Consider the following 15411-nt stretch of genomic DNA (forward strand, 5'->3'; position numbering starts at 1 on the left):
TTTCCTAATCTAAATTTAGAAAAAGAAATCATTGAATTAATTTGATCTTTCAATAAGGTCTAAGCTTTTTAAAATTTTCATTTTATTTGAAGGACAAAGAGAGAGGTAGAGAGAAACAAAGACAGAGAGAGAGAGACAGACAGACAGAGAGAGAGAGCTCCTCCATCTTCTGGTTCAAATCCCGAAATGCCTGCAATACCCAGGGCTAAGTCAGAGCAAAATCATGACCTGGGAACTCAATCCGAGTCTCCCATGTGGGTGTCAGGACCCAGCTACTTGAGCCATCCCCTGTCTCGTAAGGTGTGCATTAGCAGGAGGCTGGAACCTGAAGCGGAGCTGACACTCAAAGCTAAGATTCCAATATGGGATGTGGGCATCCCAAGCAATGTCTTAACTGCGGTGCCAAATGACCGTCCCAGGTCTTCTTTTTTGGAAGGGATAAGGAACCAAATGTTCTATTAAATTCACTGCTATCCTACTTCAAGCAAGTTATAATAAAGACGCTATTTGGCAGGAATTTAACAGATATATTCTGTCTACATATTCATATATCTTCTCTGTACTAGGGTCCTTCAAAAGCTTGCGCAGGGCTGGTCATTTGGTCCAGGACTAACACAGCAGTTAAAATGCCTGAGTCTAAGTTAACTCATCTTGAGTGCTCAGGTTTGATGCTGGGCTCTGGCTCCTGGCTCCTGACTCCAGTCTCCGGTATTAACAGACCCTGGGAGTAATGGTGATGACGTCAACGACTAGGTTCTGTCACCCATGCAGGACACCTGGGTTGAGTTCCTGGCTCCCTGTTTGGTCTCCTGGCTCTACAGCCTTGCAGGTACTTGGGAAATGAACCAGTGGATGGCAGATCTTTCCCTGTCTTTCCCTGCCTCTCAAAAATAGTTGTTTTTTTTTTTTTTTTTTTTTTTACAGTCTGGAAAAATGGAATTATGCTTACTGAAATAAGCCAGATCCCAAAGCAGAAATATCATGTTTTCTCTGATTGGTTGTAGCTAAATATAGAGTACAAAAAATATGTATCAAGTTAAACTGACAGTTTGTGATTTGATAGCTGTCTATAACCCTTGTGTACACCCATGCAGAACAGTGATCTGTCTCGCTTTTACTTGTGAGCTCTTTCAGAGAGGAGCATTGAACCTGTAACTAGAAAGTAAATTCAAAGTGTGTTGTCACAGCAAATGAAAACAAGAGGAAAAACAGAAGAAGAGAGGGAAGGAAGGCGAGAGGAAAGTATTACACTCCTGGGACCAGATCTGTGAAATTCATGAAATCTCTCTTCTATAAATGAATAACTAAAAAGCATAAAAAATTAAAATGAACTGGAAGATACATTTATTTGGGTGCAGTTTTTTAAAGTCCCTGCATCATGTCTCCTAATATGCATTTTCCATGCACATTTTGAAGACCCCCCCCTCACAGGGAGGATACAAGCATATGTACAGAATATAGAGCGGAACAGAACTGAGGCACATGTGGCTGGAAGTTTCTTAAGGCAGAGAAATGTTTGGTGGATTCCTTTGGTAAGGCAGGAACAAGAGAGCAGAATGTTAAAGAAGGAGAAAAGCAGCATTTAATTCTACGGGACTTTATATGTAGGAATTTGGCCACAGTTACTTTTACAAGGCAAATGAAAGAAAACAAAAAATGCCAGCAGGGCTGTCTGACATCTACCCGCCCTCGGTGGCAGATGGCAGATGTGAAGAGCCCTTGCAGCTGTCTGTGTGGTTCATTTTGCACAGGGTCCAGCACGCTGGGGCATCTGGTGAGTGGGAGACATTTCAAGGCTACACCTGCCTGGTGGGCCAGCATCTACTTTCTATCTACTTTGCTTCGACTTTCTTTGCTGTTCCTGGTCGCTTTCTTGGTAGTATCACTTGGCATTATTGTGGTTTTCATGACTGGGTCAAATAAATAAAAATAAATAAAGTTTTGTTTTTTTTTTTTTTTTTTGTTTGTTTGTTTGTTTTTTTTTTTTTTTTTTTTTTTTGACAGGCAGAGTGGATAGTGAGAGAGAGAGACAGAGAGAAAGGTCTTCCTTTGCTGTGGGTTCACCCTCCAATGGCCGCCACGGCTGGCGTGCTGCAACCGGCACACCGCGCTGATTCGAAGGCAGGAGCCAGGTGCTTCTCCTGGTCTCCCATGGGGTGCAGGGCCCAAGCACCTGGGCCATCCTCCACTGCACTCCTGGGCCACAGCAGAGAGCTGGCCTGGAAGAGGAGCAACCGGGACAGAATCAGGCACCCCGACCGGGACTAGAACCCGGTTTGCCGGTGCCGCTAGGCAGAGGATTAGCCTATTGAGCCGCGGTGCCGGCAATAAATAAAGTTTTTATGCCCAATTCAACACACAGCTCATGCATTTTGGTCATCATTTCTATTTTGCAATTGATGCTTACTACCCTTTGCCTGTATTTGCCAGTTCTATTACACAGAGTCTCCAAAAGGAATTAGAAAAATTCTACATAAAAAATGCCCACAAGGACATGATTCAATATCAACAGCAGATTTTTATAACAAAAAGCAAATCAGACTTTGCTCTAGGGCAAGACTGCAAGAGACCAGCCGGTATCTTTTCTCTTCTTTTTTTCTTTTTCCCAGAAAGAAACTGAAACAACAGAACAGCCTGTGCTACATACATAATTAAAACAGATGTTCTCAGTCTTAATTTTCATCGCTAATTCTGACAGCCAAAGAAATGCGCTTGTCTTTTGTATAGTCACCCATTTTCTCTCAGATGTGCTCCACTTTACTCATCGCCCACTGACTGCTCAGAAACCAGGGGGTGTGGGATTGTGGGTATCCGTGCAAGAACTCTGCCATCTTACTGACAGGTCACTGAATGCAAACAGTTATGACCGATATTGGCAATACAAGAATGCTAAAGTCCACATACAATCTTCTGTGCACGCCTTATTTTGCAGACGGCAATACCCATTGCCCTGGTGGAGTCATTTTGCTTGGACAGACTAACAGGAGAGTACTTCAAAGGGTTCATGGAAAATGGAATTCAAAGAGTTTATATTGATGCAAAAAAGTTTCACATCAAATACATATTTGATAGAATACACATATTTCATGCAACTGTGTATTATAAAAACTGCATGGATATCAAGATTTTTTTCCATAAAGATATACTTTTCTGTGAATTTCATTTCCCAGGAACCTTTTGAAATACCCTCATATACAGAAACATGCTACACTAAAAAAACTTTTTCATTTGTTTTATTTATCTAAGAGGCAAGGACAGAGTCAAATTTAGAGAGAGAGGGAGCGAGAGAGCGAGCTTCCATCTGCTGATTCACTTGCCAAATGCCTACAAAACAGCTGGGGATGGGTCAAAGAGAAGCTGAGAGTCAGGAACTCCATCCAGGTCTCCCGTGTGGGTGGCAGGGACCCAAGTACTTGAGCCAGCTCCTGCTGCCTCCCAGCATGTACATCAGCAGGAAGCTGGAGTCAGTACCCAGAGCAGGTACTCGAACCCAGGCCATCTGGTGTGGGATATGGGCATCCCAACCAGTGTCTCATCAGCTGTGCCAAGCACTTGCCCTTGAGACATCCCACATTTTGATGACCCAGGCTAAGTGACATTCCTACAAGGACAGAATCTGCTATGCTTATCTGTATCTGAAAATAAAAAAAAATCACACACAGGTCACCAAAGGCAGCCTTCTCAAAGCACACTCTGCGTGCTCCCGGCCTTTGCGGCCTCCTTGCTAGAGGATACTTAGGACAGAATAACCAATGACCACCCCCTCTCCGGAAGTACTCTTAGCAGCCTGCAAACCACAAACTAGAAACCAAGAAGAGAGGAGAGAAGCTTCTTCCTGCTTCTCATTGTGGAGTTGTCATTTTCACACCCACATCAAAAGTACTTTGCTAGCCGGCGCCACGGCTCACTAGGCTAATCCTCCGCCTTGCGGCGCCAGCACACCGGGTTCTAGTCCCGGTCGGGGCGCCGGATTCTGTCCCGGTTGCCCCTCTTCCAGGCCAGCTCTCTGCTGTGGCCAGGGAGTGCAGTGGAGGATGGCCCAAGTGCTTGGGCCCTGCACCCCATGGGAGACCAGGAGAAGCACCTGGCTCCTGCCATCGGATCAGCGCGGTGTGCCGACCGCGGCGGCCATTGGAGGGTGAACCAACGGCAAAGGAAGACCTTTCTCTCTGTCTCTCTCTCTCACTGTCCACTCTGTCAAAAAAAAAAAAAAGTACTTTGCTACGGGATCAGAGTTCTCCTATACATCTTCCCAAAGCCATGTCCCTGAACAGGCTCCAGGGCTGCGTCCCAGCCCACCCCTGCTATGGTGCTGCTCGGAGCCTTGCTCGCCTCCCCTGCTGAGGCAGGGAAGCAGATACTGGAGCAACGTGACCAGCAGGGCACCGACTCTGCTGCCTGAGCGCCACCAGCCCTTTGGTGGCTCTTGATGGCCACACCTGCTGCAGTCTCCTCTAATTCTCTTCTCCTGTGTCAAGGGGCCCCCAATTCTACAATGCAGATGGGGGGTACATTTAGGGACCTCCGAAGTGCTGAGCATCTGCAGTAACTTTAGCTCCTTTACGGTTATTCTCAATCCTTTTACGACTATTCAACCCCAACTCATGCAGAACTTACTCTCTGTGATGGCCCCATTCCTCCTAGAAAGCACCGGTCCAGCTGATGCCAACCCAAGCGTTGCTCCTATCTCCTCTGTCTTTGCACATTGCCCTGCACTGCCTGGCCCAGGGAACAACACTCCAGGACCTCACCCATCACCCCTAGGCTTTGGCTTTGTGCAATGCAGGGTCATCACAGGCACACTGGCCGGTGGGAGAGAGGGCTGTAAAGGCAGTCCTGGTATGTGATTTGCTGATACATCCAGCATTAATTCCATCCCCCTAAGAGGGAGAACACAAATAGGAATCCCAGAGTAAAAGGCAGCAGATGAAGCTCACTTTGATCCTCACTAGGGAGCGCATGGAGGGGCCTGGCCTGGCAGGGTGGTTAAGGGAGGAGGGATCAGAAGTGACATCTCTCACTAGGAGGACAAAAATGTCCTAGATTGAGGAAGTACCATGAGTCTGGGTGTCGCTCCCCCTCTTCATGGAGGAACGACACTAAACCCTGCCTAGGCTTCATATCCGAGTCACGGCACCATTATGTTGCTCCCCGTCTTCGTGGAGGAACGACACAGGACCCTGCGCTGTTCTTTTGTCTGCTCGGCCCTCCCCGGGTTTGCTGCTGGTTCTTCCCGGGTTGGCTACCGACCCTTCCACTTCCGTGGAAGGGCGGTTCCCCCTGCCACTTTCCCCACTTCCTCGGGGGAGCGGCACACCACCGGCCGGCTCTCTCGGGGGCTGCACAGGTGTTCCTTCAGATAGATGTTCCCCTTAGATGTTCCTGGTGCATATTGTCTCTCTCCTCCTTTATAGTCCTCTTCCGCCAATCCCAACTCTGCTACCCACACGCTGAGTATGCTGCTCTCCTCCAATCAGGAGCAGGTCCTGCAGCTTGTTGGTTGAACTGGAGGCAGCTGTGTAGAAGCTGTTTCCTCCTCTCCCAGCGCCATATTGTGGGAGAGCAGATGCACAGAATAAGTCTTAATTCCAGTAACTTAGTCTAGTCCGAGTTGCTCCCCACATCTGGGTACCAGGAGAACAAAATCCAAAGAAAAGGAAGCCGGGAGTCTTAGCTGAGCCAAACGGACTGGATCCCAGGGAGAGAATGGGTGCCCACCTCTGCTCAGAATTCTTGAACAAGGCAGGTCTGGGCAGGAAGTCACACTTGCAGCATGCTCAACGTGGGGCCTGGCTGAAAGGCTGTGGGCTAGGTGGGTCCTCAGCTGCCCTGGGCATAGATGTCACCCACCAGGTCCACCCGTGAGTTTGTCCTCATGACCCTGCCTCGCACACGGCCAAGGCCTTGTGGGTAATGGTGGGGTCCAGGCAGTGCTGAGCAACTTCCCAGGGCAGAGGCAGCACACACAGACATGGACATGGTCTGGCTCAATATTCACTGCCTGGGAGCCAGCGTGGAGCTGAAGTTTGGATACCTGCAGCGCCACACACTGCGCTGGGTACTGTGCATACGAGAATACTCAAAAGGTTCATGGAAAAAATGAAACTAAATATTCACTGTTAGGTTTTTTTTTTAAATGAATATGCAGCCTCCCCCCGTAATATGCATTTTCCATAAGTTTTTGAAAGCCCCCCATACATTTTCCCCTAGTCTTCCTGAACTTTCAAACAACAGGAAAACCAAAATCTGCTCTATATCTCTTTGGCCTGTTTCAAAGTCATTATCTCAGCATTTATCATCTAAATTAACTGCCCTATCTTTTTCTATATCATCTTCTACCTTATTCAATGCCACTCAGTATAGTTTATGATTTGATATTCTTGAGTGATTAACTTCCTTGTTAGTACATGTTATGTCCATTTTGTCCACCTACTAGGCGTCCCTGTAGTTTGACACATGAGCTCTCCAAACATCTGCTTACCTTCTTGAATGCATGGATAGGGATGCCTTGAAGAACCAGCGCATGGCACATGAGCACAGAGACCCTCGAGGGCTCCACGTGTCACTCTGGAAATGCTACTGCACACACACCTAAAGACCAGAAAGGCAACTGTAGCTACATAAATGAGCTTGTCTCCAATAAAATTTAACTCCGATTAAATTTTAATTAAAGCCCGGCAGTCTTATAATAGAAGCGCATAATATATTTTAATTATCTGCTGAGCTTCCAAGAAAACAGATTAGGTAGAAATATGTGCATGTGAAATTCAATTTATTGGTCCTCATTTCTAGAACTTCCATTCAGGAAAACCACTAGAAAGTGTGACAGATGCATGGGGAAATCAAGTCTGCCTTTAGAGTAACTACGCTTAATTCCTACACAGGTTTGGTTTCTTTCCTTTTCTTTTTTTTTTTTTTGACAGGCAGAGTGGACAGTGAGAGAGAAAGACAGAGAGAAAGGTCTTCCTTTTCTGTTGGTTCACCCCTCAATGCCCACTGTTGCTAGGGCACTGTGGCCGGCACGCAGCGCTGATCCGAAGCCAGGAGCCAGGTGCTTCTCCTGGTCTCCCATGCAGGTGCAGGGCCCAAGCACTTGGGCCATCCTCCACTGCCTTCCCAGGCCACAGCAGAGAGCTGGACAGGAAGAGGAGTGACCGGGACAGAATCCAGCGCCCCAACCGGGACTGGAACCTGGAGTGCCGGCGCCGCAGACAGAGGACTAACCTATTGAGCCGTGGCGCCAGCCTCTATATAAGTTTCTTAACTATTAGACTCCCCAGAAAATCTAACGGGAGACCGTTCATTACAGTTTCCTTGTTCGGGGTGGGCGGGACACTGGAGGGTCAGCTGCTTACTGAGGATGATAAGGGTATTTTATTTGTGTTCTGGAGTAACCAATGTGCCCTGTCCTTCCCTCCAGAAGAGAGCTTGGCAAGCCGGCTCTTCTGTTGCAGTAAAATCAGAATCAAGAAGCATTCTGTCAGTTCTGCAGTACGTTAAGTCTTCCCCTCTCAACCCTAGATGGATCAACACTGAACAAAACACATTACATAAGGCTGAGGAAACACAAGGATAAACAAGAGCTTGTAAACAAGAGTCCAATACATCACTCTACTTGTCAAATTCATGCTTAGCATAGTATGAGCTTTTTTTCGATTTTTGTCCAAGACTGTCTCACATGAATTGATGGCTCCACGGACTGCAGACCAGCGTCTGCCTGAATTGTGGTAACAAGAAAAGGGCTTTGCCTTGATTCATTGATTTGGAGGGAATACCGACAGTACAAGGGGGCCTGCGGGATACTCTGCATCCAGAATTACTGGCGCTAGTGCCAAGGAATGTATTTTTATTCTCAATATAGGAGGAAGAACTGGAAACCCAGAGAAGTCAAATAATGTTTGCAAAGTTGCACAGTCTGTGATGGGCTCTGCACTTGAACCCATGTCTTCCAGCTCCAAGTCTGGACTCCGCTCATCAGCTGTCTTCCCCAGATGTGTGCAGAGGTGTTCTCCAGTCTGGGCCTCCAGGCCCCTCTGCTCATTGTCAAGTGCTCACCCTACCACGGTCACAGGAACTCACAGGGTCTCCTGTCACCTGCACAGCTGCCCTGTCTGACTGACCCTCCTGCTTTCCAGGAGTTCATACTCATTCTCTCTCAGCCTCAGGCAGATGAAGGACCAACCACCACAGTGCATTGGCCAAAACTATTCTTTGGCTGGCAGATCCCAGCTTCTTTATCTATTAGTTTCTCTTGTTCCAGTCTCAGAGCACAATGTCTCTCTGCTGCTAGAGACAGGTGGGGAGTCTTTGGCTCAGGGCTGAGGGCACCCACTCACTGCTGCCTTGTGCGGCTACCTTCACCCAACACTGCCCTCCCTCCATGTCATCCACACTAAGCATGGAGTGGTAATGGACAGCCCAGGCTAGACTCAGGGTGTGCTGCTTTCTGTGAGTTCTTCTACAAAGATCTCATGTGCACCCGTGTCTTTCCCAATGGCTACTCCATACTCAGAGGCGTTCCCCAAGTGATGGAGGAAGACGGGGCTATGAGGTAGGAGCATACCCAGTGCGGTCATGGGTGCCGTAGGTGCAAAGGCAAGAGTGACGAGTGAGCAGGCATTCAGGCCCACCTGTCTGTGTGTCCTGCCAGCTGTCTGCATCATCAACACCTCCTTGAAATCCTTCCTTGTTGCCCCAGATTCTTCCAGCTGGGAGTGCACATTAGAATCGCCTGAGTGCTTTTCTTGAAATTTATGTTCTTGAGCTACACCCATGACCTCATGAATCAGAATTTCCCAAGCATAGGCCTGGGGACACCTGGTCCGAACAAGATTCCCTGGTGACTGTGTTGCTGCTCCAGGCAGTAAAAAATCCAGCTCGCATGATGAAGGCCAAGCTCCTTAGCGCCACCCCCTGGCCAGTCAGAGTGCTGTACACAGCCAAGCGCTGCTGTCTAGGTTTGGCTGCCAGCTTCCAAAAGACTCAATAATAGAGGCAGCAGGTAGCACCTTCCAGTGTTTTAATTATTATTATTATTTTTTTTTTACAAAAGTACAGTTATAACTTGGCCAGCACCGCGGCTCAACAGGCTAATCCTCCATCTGTGGCACCAGCACACCGGGTTCTAGTCCCGGTCAGGGCGCCGGATTCTGTCCCTGTTGCTCCTCTTCCAGGCCAGCTCTCTGCTGTGGCCAGGGAGTGCATTGGAGGATAGCCCAAGTGCTTGGGCTCTGCACCCGCATGGGAGACCAGGAGAAGCACCTGGCTCCTGCCTCTGGATCTGCGCGGTGTGCCGGCTGCAGTGGCCATTGGAGGGTGAACCAACGGCAAAGGAAGACCTTTCTCTCTGTCTCTCTCTCACTGTCCACTCTGCCTGGCAAAAAAAAAATTTTTTTTTTTTTACAAAAGTACAGTTATAACTTACAAAACATGGTTTAGTAAGCAGTGCCATCTGTGTGGCTCAATGACTTGGACAGGTGCACGTTGCCCACTAATACAATAGTTTGCATATTCAGTAAGTTTCAGGTTACACTGATTTTTAGGATAAGGAAATATGGAGGGTATGAAAAAGCATAACCAGTCTTTGATGCACATGAACAGTTCTATGTAGACCTACATGTGGGATTACAGGTGCATCTGTGATGCCAATGGAGTAAAATAAAGGAAAACCTTCAGGTCTGAGAAAAAGGTTCTATACAGCATTCAAGGTTAAAATTCATCTTTCCTCAAAAATGTCAAAAATTATATTTTTTTAGTGCCCAAAAGGAATTTAGGCCAAGCTTGAAATGACTTACACTGTTCATAATTAACATCTCAATAGGGAGCAAAAGTCTAACACACCATGTGAATATCAACCAAATAATGATGTCCTCACTGACTGGTGTGGTAAAGAGGTGCAGGAGCCCCAAGCTCAGCTGGGCTGTGTTGGGAGCCGGCTGCGTAAATCTTGAAAAAGCCATTTAACTTTTTCCTTCCTAATAGAGAGAGCAGAGCTAGCTGACCTCTAGGCAAGTTTTAGTTTCAAAATTTGAGAATAAGATTTATAAAATATTCATGTAAAGAAGAGAGATCACAAAAATTTTACAGCTGGTACAACAGTTGGAACTACTGACTTATTGAATGAACATTTCAGATAAAACTCATTTGGTCTTCCATTAACTTTCTTTTTAAGCTCTGCTTATAACACTTTCAAGTAATAAAACATAATAACGTTTCATGAAAACTTGCAAAAATAACACACGCAATGAGGAAGAGATCAAGATATAAGGAGAAAAGTATATGAATGCTGTAAATATAGTTTTCAGCCCTTGGCTGATTTTCTAAACAATTGATATGAATGCCTGATTTAAAATAACATTCAAATGGGAACTGCCATTTCTAAAGTATCTGCCATGTGGGATCCAGGGAGAAGTCCATTTTTTCAAGTAGACTTGATTCTATTGTCTAAAACTTGGATGTCTTGTGACCCGGTTTAATTATGTCTAAGTATCTTCACAGGAAGAATTTCTCTGTTTTCTTCCCCTGGAAAACTGAAGCAAGAACTCTTCACATTTTCTCTCTTAAAAGTGACTACTGTCAGTATCAATGACCTCCTCAGGGTAAACTAAGTACTTCTAGAATTACAACGCATCATTCAAAAAACTTTGAAGTATTAATATCCTGAGCAATTCATCAATGATTTAAAACAGTGGATAAGGCACTGTTATGACTGGTCTGTTAATTCTTTGCAGCTATTTACATGTCCAAAGGACAGGTTTGCCACAATTCATTCATTCATTCGTTCAATCATTTCAAGCATGAATATGTCTCAAATTCCAAGGCATGGGCTGAGCAAAAATTTTCCAGGTCTACAAATCTAGAAATAATTTTTTCAGAATTGATTTCAAGATTCACAGCAATCACTGAAATGAAAAAGCAAAAAAAAAAAAAAAAGGGACTCTTACCCTAAAATAATTCATGGACTTTGGGAACCCGTGAGAAGGGTTTTGTGCCACTTGTGGTCTTTTCTTCTTTCTTCTTTTTGTTTTTAATGATGATGGCTTTGAGTCAGGGCCAAACGTGTAATTTTCCTAATAGAGTTGTTTCCATTGTCTACAACTTGGACATATTTTGGCCCTATTTAGTGGTGCTATGTCAAGTATCCTTACAAGGAAAATCTCTGTGCCCTGCTCTCCTTAGAAAACCTGAAACAATAACCATCTTAATACCCCTCCAAAATCTGAAAAATTTCCTAACTCCAGCCCTTAGTCACCATGCTCATTTTGGAAACTAGCATTCACAGCTGACTGATGATGCCAAATAAGTTTTGATTCCCAGATTTAGTTTGAATCTCTAACAAAATTTTGCGAGAAAAAAAGGGCTTCCATTCCAAGACTGCAAGAAATATACAATTTTGTAAACAAGCATTGAACAATGATTTAAACAAATGCCTTTTTTCTTTGATATTTGGCATCAATTATTTTTTCCTTTTTTTGGTTATGTTTTCCCAATAACAGAATAGTCAAACTTTGACAAGTTACCATTAATTGAAGTATTCAAATTTACTTTGTCCTTCTAATCTTACTATCTAGTTTTTGAATCAAGGAAGGGAAGCAATTAGAATTCATAATTTTTTAAAACTCTAATAAGTGGTTGGAAAGACTTATGGCAAGAATTGACTCATACCTATGTCCATTTCATGTTGAGAGCTACCAGACAATAAAATATGAGATGAACTGAGAAAAGTCTTTCTCATCTCACATCACTCCCCTGAGCCCATATGCTCAGTGGCTGTCTATTTTCAATCCAGTGTCAGATACAGAAGCCATGACTCAGAACAGATCTGGGAAAGCCCCAGTTTATCCTCACCAGCCACCCACCTACCTACCTTCCCATCTATCCATCCATCCATCCATCCATCCATGCCTGCCTTCCTCCATGCATCTATCCACCCATCTGTCTTAAGCTAATTTGGGAGGGAGCATTGCTGAAGGTCTGTTGTGTATCAGGCACTGTATTACCTAATGGTTCATAGCACTGTGAAGCAAGATCTTGTTCACAAGAATCTGAAGAAACATGAACATCTGAAAACTTACCAAAAAATTCCAAGCATAATTAATGGAATCTCTGGGGACAGCAGACAAAAAATTGGACCTAGTTGCATAATGGACCTGAATTTTTCCATTTTACCATTGTTCAATGTGCTCCTTTGCCTAAATAATGACTTTCATCAGGAAATGTTTCCAGAGTACACAGAGAAAAGTAGACACAACATAAGTCTCCTCTGAAACCACAAAACTTCCCACAACCTTTTCGGGGACTACACTGATGACTGTGTACCTTGAAAAGTCTGTCTAACCCTCTACCTTGGGAAAGAGAAACAGAAATTTTTACATTACCAAAAATTAGAATCATCCAGGAGAACTCTTCACTTCCTCATTCCAGATACATGTTACACTAATACTCGTCCCATCTGCCTTCAGTATACTTCTAAGATTTTCATTTTTTTAAATGTTTAGTTTTTTAAAAGATTCAATATAGTGTCTTCAATATATTTCCAACTTACAAAGGCCTGAGTCTAACCAAGAACAAGAATGTTGGAGACATCCAAATGATTAATTATGATAACATTAAACAAATCTGTAGCTCTTCCTGGAGTTGTTTGCACTCATCAAGATCAAGGAATTCTAACCAGAGGCAGAAGATAATGTAGGTAAGCATTTCGGCCATGAAGCCTGACAGCCTAGGTTCAATTCTCGTCATTTTTGTGACTATGGCTATTTGAGTGATGTCAAGCATAAGGCATTTGCTTTATTGATACTTCAGTTTCTCCTTCTATTCCACTATAAAGTGGAATATCAATAGTAATAGAGCTCAGTTCTCATAATATTGATGAAAAGAAACGGACAGTTCACAAAAAGTCATTATACAGCCTGAGTCACATACTAGACATGATTACGATGTTCATCTCAGAAACACAGTGAGGGATTTGGAACTTGATTCTTTATATCTGGGTTTGCTGTAAATTGCCATGAAGAGATATTACTAATCCCATCCCACTGGTGAAATGACTCAAGTAAAGGGAGACCAAGTGACTAATTGGAGTATTTCTCCTAAATTAAGATGTAATTAAAACCTAACAGATCATTTCCAAAGCTTTCTTCCTTGGACTTATCTCAAGGACTTACTCATTATAAACCTCGGAACAATGACACAGCTCATGGGCTCTTCCATGGAGCCCACAGCGCTTCTTCACCCGTGCTGATCTCTGCAGGGTCACCGCTCCACACTTACCCCACACCTACGGACACACACACTGCTCTATGCAAGTGCTGCAGCAAGTTTTGAGATAGTAAAATGAACTCGAAAGAAGGCAAGGGCTGCACTGTTATATCCAGCACAGCATGGCACAGAAGTAGGAATTCCTCCACGGTACTCCTACAGTCCAGAGCTCTGTCCAGTAGGCCACATCCTATTCCCTCTCATTTGTAATTAGCAGAATGTTTTTTAATATCCATACCTGTTTATTCCACCTGTTTTCCCCTATCTCCTTGGGGGTAGTATAGCACATTCATATAGTTCTTGACATTTAATTAAGTAGGAATTGTATTATAAAGCATGACTAGGATTTATCATAAGATAGAATAATGATAAATTCCATTTATCTCTTGAAGCCCTAAGTTGAAGAACAGGATATGCATACAGCACACACTTTTTCATTATGAGCATTATGAGCAGTATGTTTTATTAAAAGAAAGAGTGATCATGTTTTGAATTCTTATGACTAAGGAGTAACCTTTATTAATACCACCAATACAAGGGAACTTTTAATTAGTCTGTCTTCTAATGTTAGTGGGAAGAGGTTTTCAAGTATAATTTTCACTTTAAATCCACTGGGTTCATTGGTATGGTAGGACATATTCATTTCTATAATTGTGAACACCCCCCCCTCCCCCTTTTCATTATCCTCATTATATAATTCTGTAGTATAAAAGAGCCAGATCCATTCTAACAGAGCAGTTGGAAGTTCACTAGTTGTTCAAATTTTCCTAATATCTTTCTACAAGCTTTTGGAGAATGTCTTTCTGCCAACCACTCTCAATAAATGTAATAAAGCAATCTGCCACAGCACCTACAACTTTCAGAGCTATAAAATCCACCCCAATCCATTAAGCATGTTTACTTTCTGGCTCAGTTCCCCAGAGCAAGGACTTGGAGCTCGGCAACTGGAGCAGTCACTAAGACATTGCAAAAGTCAGATGTTAAATTTTGGTAATCATTCCACACAACCATGCTCTACCAAATGAGCCCAAACAGAGAAGGCTTTGGAGCACAGAGCCTGCAGAGGAGGCCCTGCAGAACATTTCCTAAGGTATAGAACTTCCTAGAAGGATGTTCATCCACATTTAGAAAATATTAATTATTACCGAAAGAAACATCTAGATGGTAAGCACACTAGAGAAACAACTAGTCTTCGGATCAATTTCTAGCTGACTCAGCAAAAAGACCCAGGTCTGGATCATTTACTCACACACCTGCTGAGTGAAATGAGGTACCTTTCCTAACCCTTCTTTGGGAAATGGCTTGAGACAGCATCTAAATAAACACAGAGTTGTGCACATCTTACTATGTGGTAATCACGTGAGGGTTCTCGGGAGCTTACAAAGCATCCTCACATCAATTGCGTCATTTGCTCTTCAGAACTCATTTTAGGAGTTAGCTGCGGGCAATCGCTAGTCCTCATTTTCCCCAACGAGGTGACCAGATGACCGCTTTGGGTACCAGCAGGATTCACTCAAGACAATAGCAACTAAAGCACCCTCTAAGAAGAGTTAGTTTTCGGGAATCAGGATGAGCACTCCCTGCACAATTTCTTCCTCTGCTCTGGTTCGTCTTCACAATCGCCTCAGGGCCTTACTTACAAGAGAAACATCTCAGAAAAAAAGAAAAATGTCATGCCACGTATTTCTGATTATGCAGCACCCAACAGAGACATCACAGGCTGATTTTAGCTCATGGAGAGCATGTAGTGGTCACTCAGTAAACATCTGAGTCAGATTGTGTTTCTTCAAACCATAAACAATTGAAATTTCAAAGAGCACTGGGGCTTAGGTACAATTTGGGGCTTTATGTTCAGAATTTATCATTGCAAAACATTTGTATATAAATTCAGAACGAATAAGAAGAGTTCAGAGAGAGAAGAAAAATGAGACCATGCTCCTACAAAGAAATATACAGACATTCCTGATGTATACAGTATTTCTGATGTCTCTCATATCCTTGACTTTAGGAAGATACAAAACAAGTATGTCTAGCACTTTACAGTCAATGCCTCACAGCAAGAGATGTGATTTTGTTTCATTTTTGCAACAATCCTGTCAGTTAACTAAGGTCTGAAAAATCGGTCCCAATTAATTCTGTTGTTGCTTATCC

General features: G+C 44.0%; 1 protein-coding gene across 19 annotated transcripts in view; it reads right to left on the reverse strand.

Annotated features, from left to right (window-relative positions):
* The window catches only part of MCTP1 (multiple C2 and transmembrane domain containing 1), a 767919-nt gene that overhangs the window by 378672 nt on the left and 373836 nt on the right, over window positions 1–15411 (reverse strand). For 5 of the 19 annotated variants that reach the window (XM_089313028.1, XM_089313027.1, XM_089313025.1 and 2 more), the window contains exon 2: window positions 6482–6591. The exons of the other annotated variants lie outside the window; for them this stretch is intronic. In XM_089313028.1, coding sequence (XP_089169154.1) covers window positions 6482–6532 — 51 coding nt within the window. In that variant the 5' untranslated portion in view covers window positions 6533–6591. The remainder of the gene's footprint in view (window positions 1–6481; window positions 6592–15411) is intronic. 19 annotated transcript variants of the gene reach the window in all.

This window comes from Oryctolagus cuniculus, chromosome 14, assembly GCF_051225735.1.
Source record: "Oryctolagus cuniculus isolate XC-2025 breed Fujian yellow rabbit chromosome 14, ASM5122573v1, whole genome shotgun sequence".
Classification (NCBI taxonomy): domain Eukaryota; kingdom Metazoa; phylum Chordata; class Mammalia; order Lagomorpha; family Leporidae; genus Oryctolagus; species Oryctolagus cuniculus.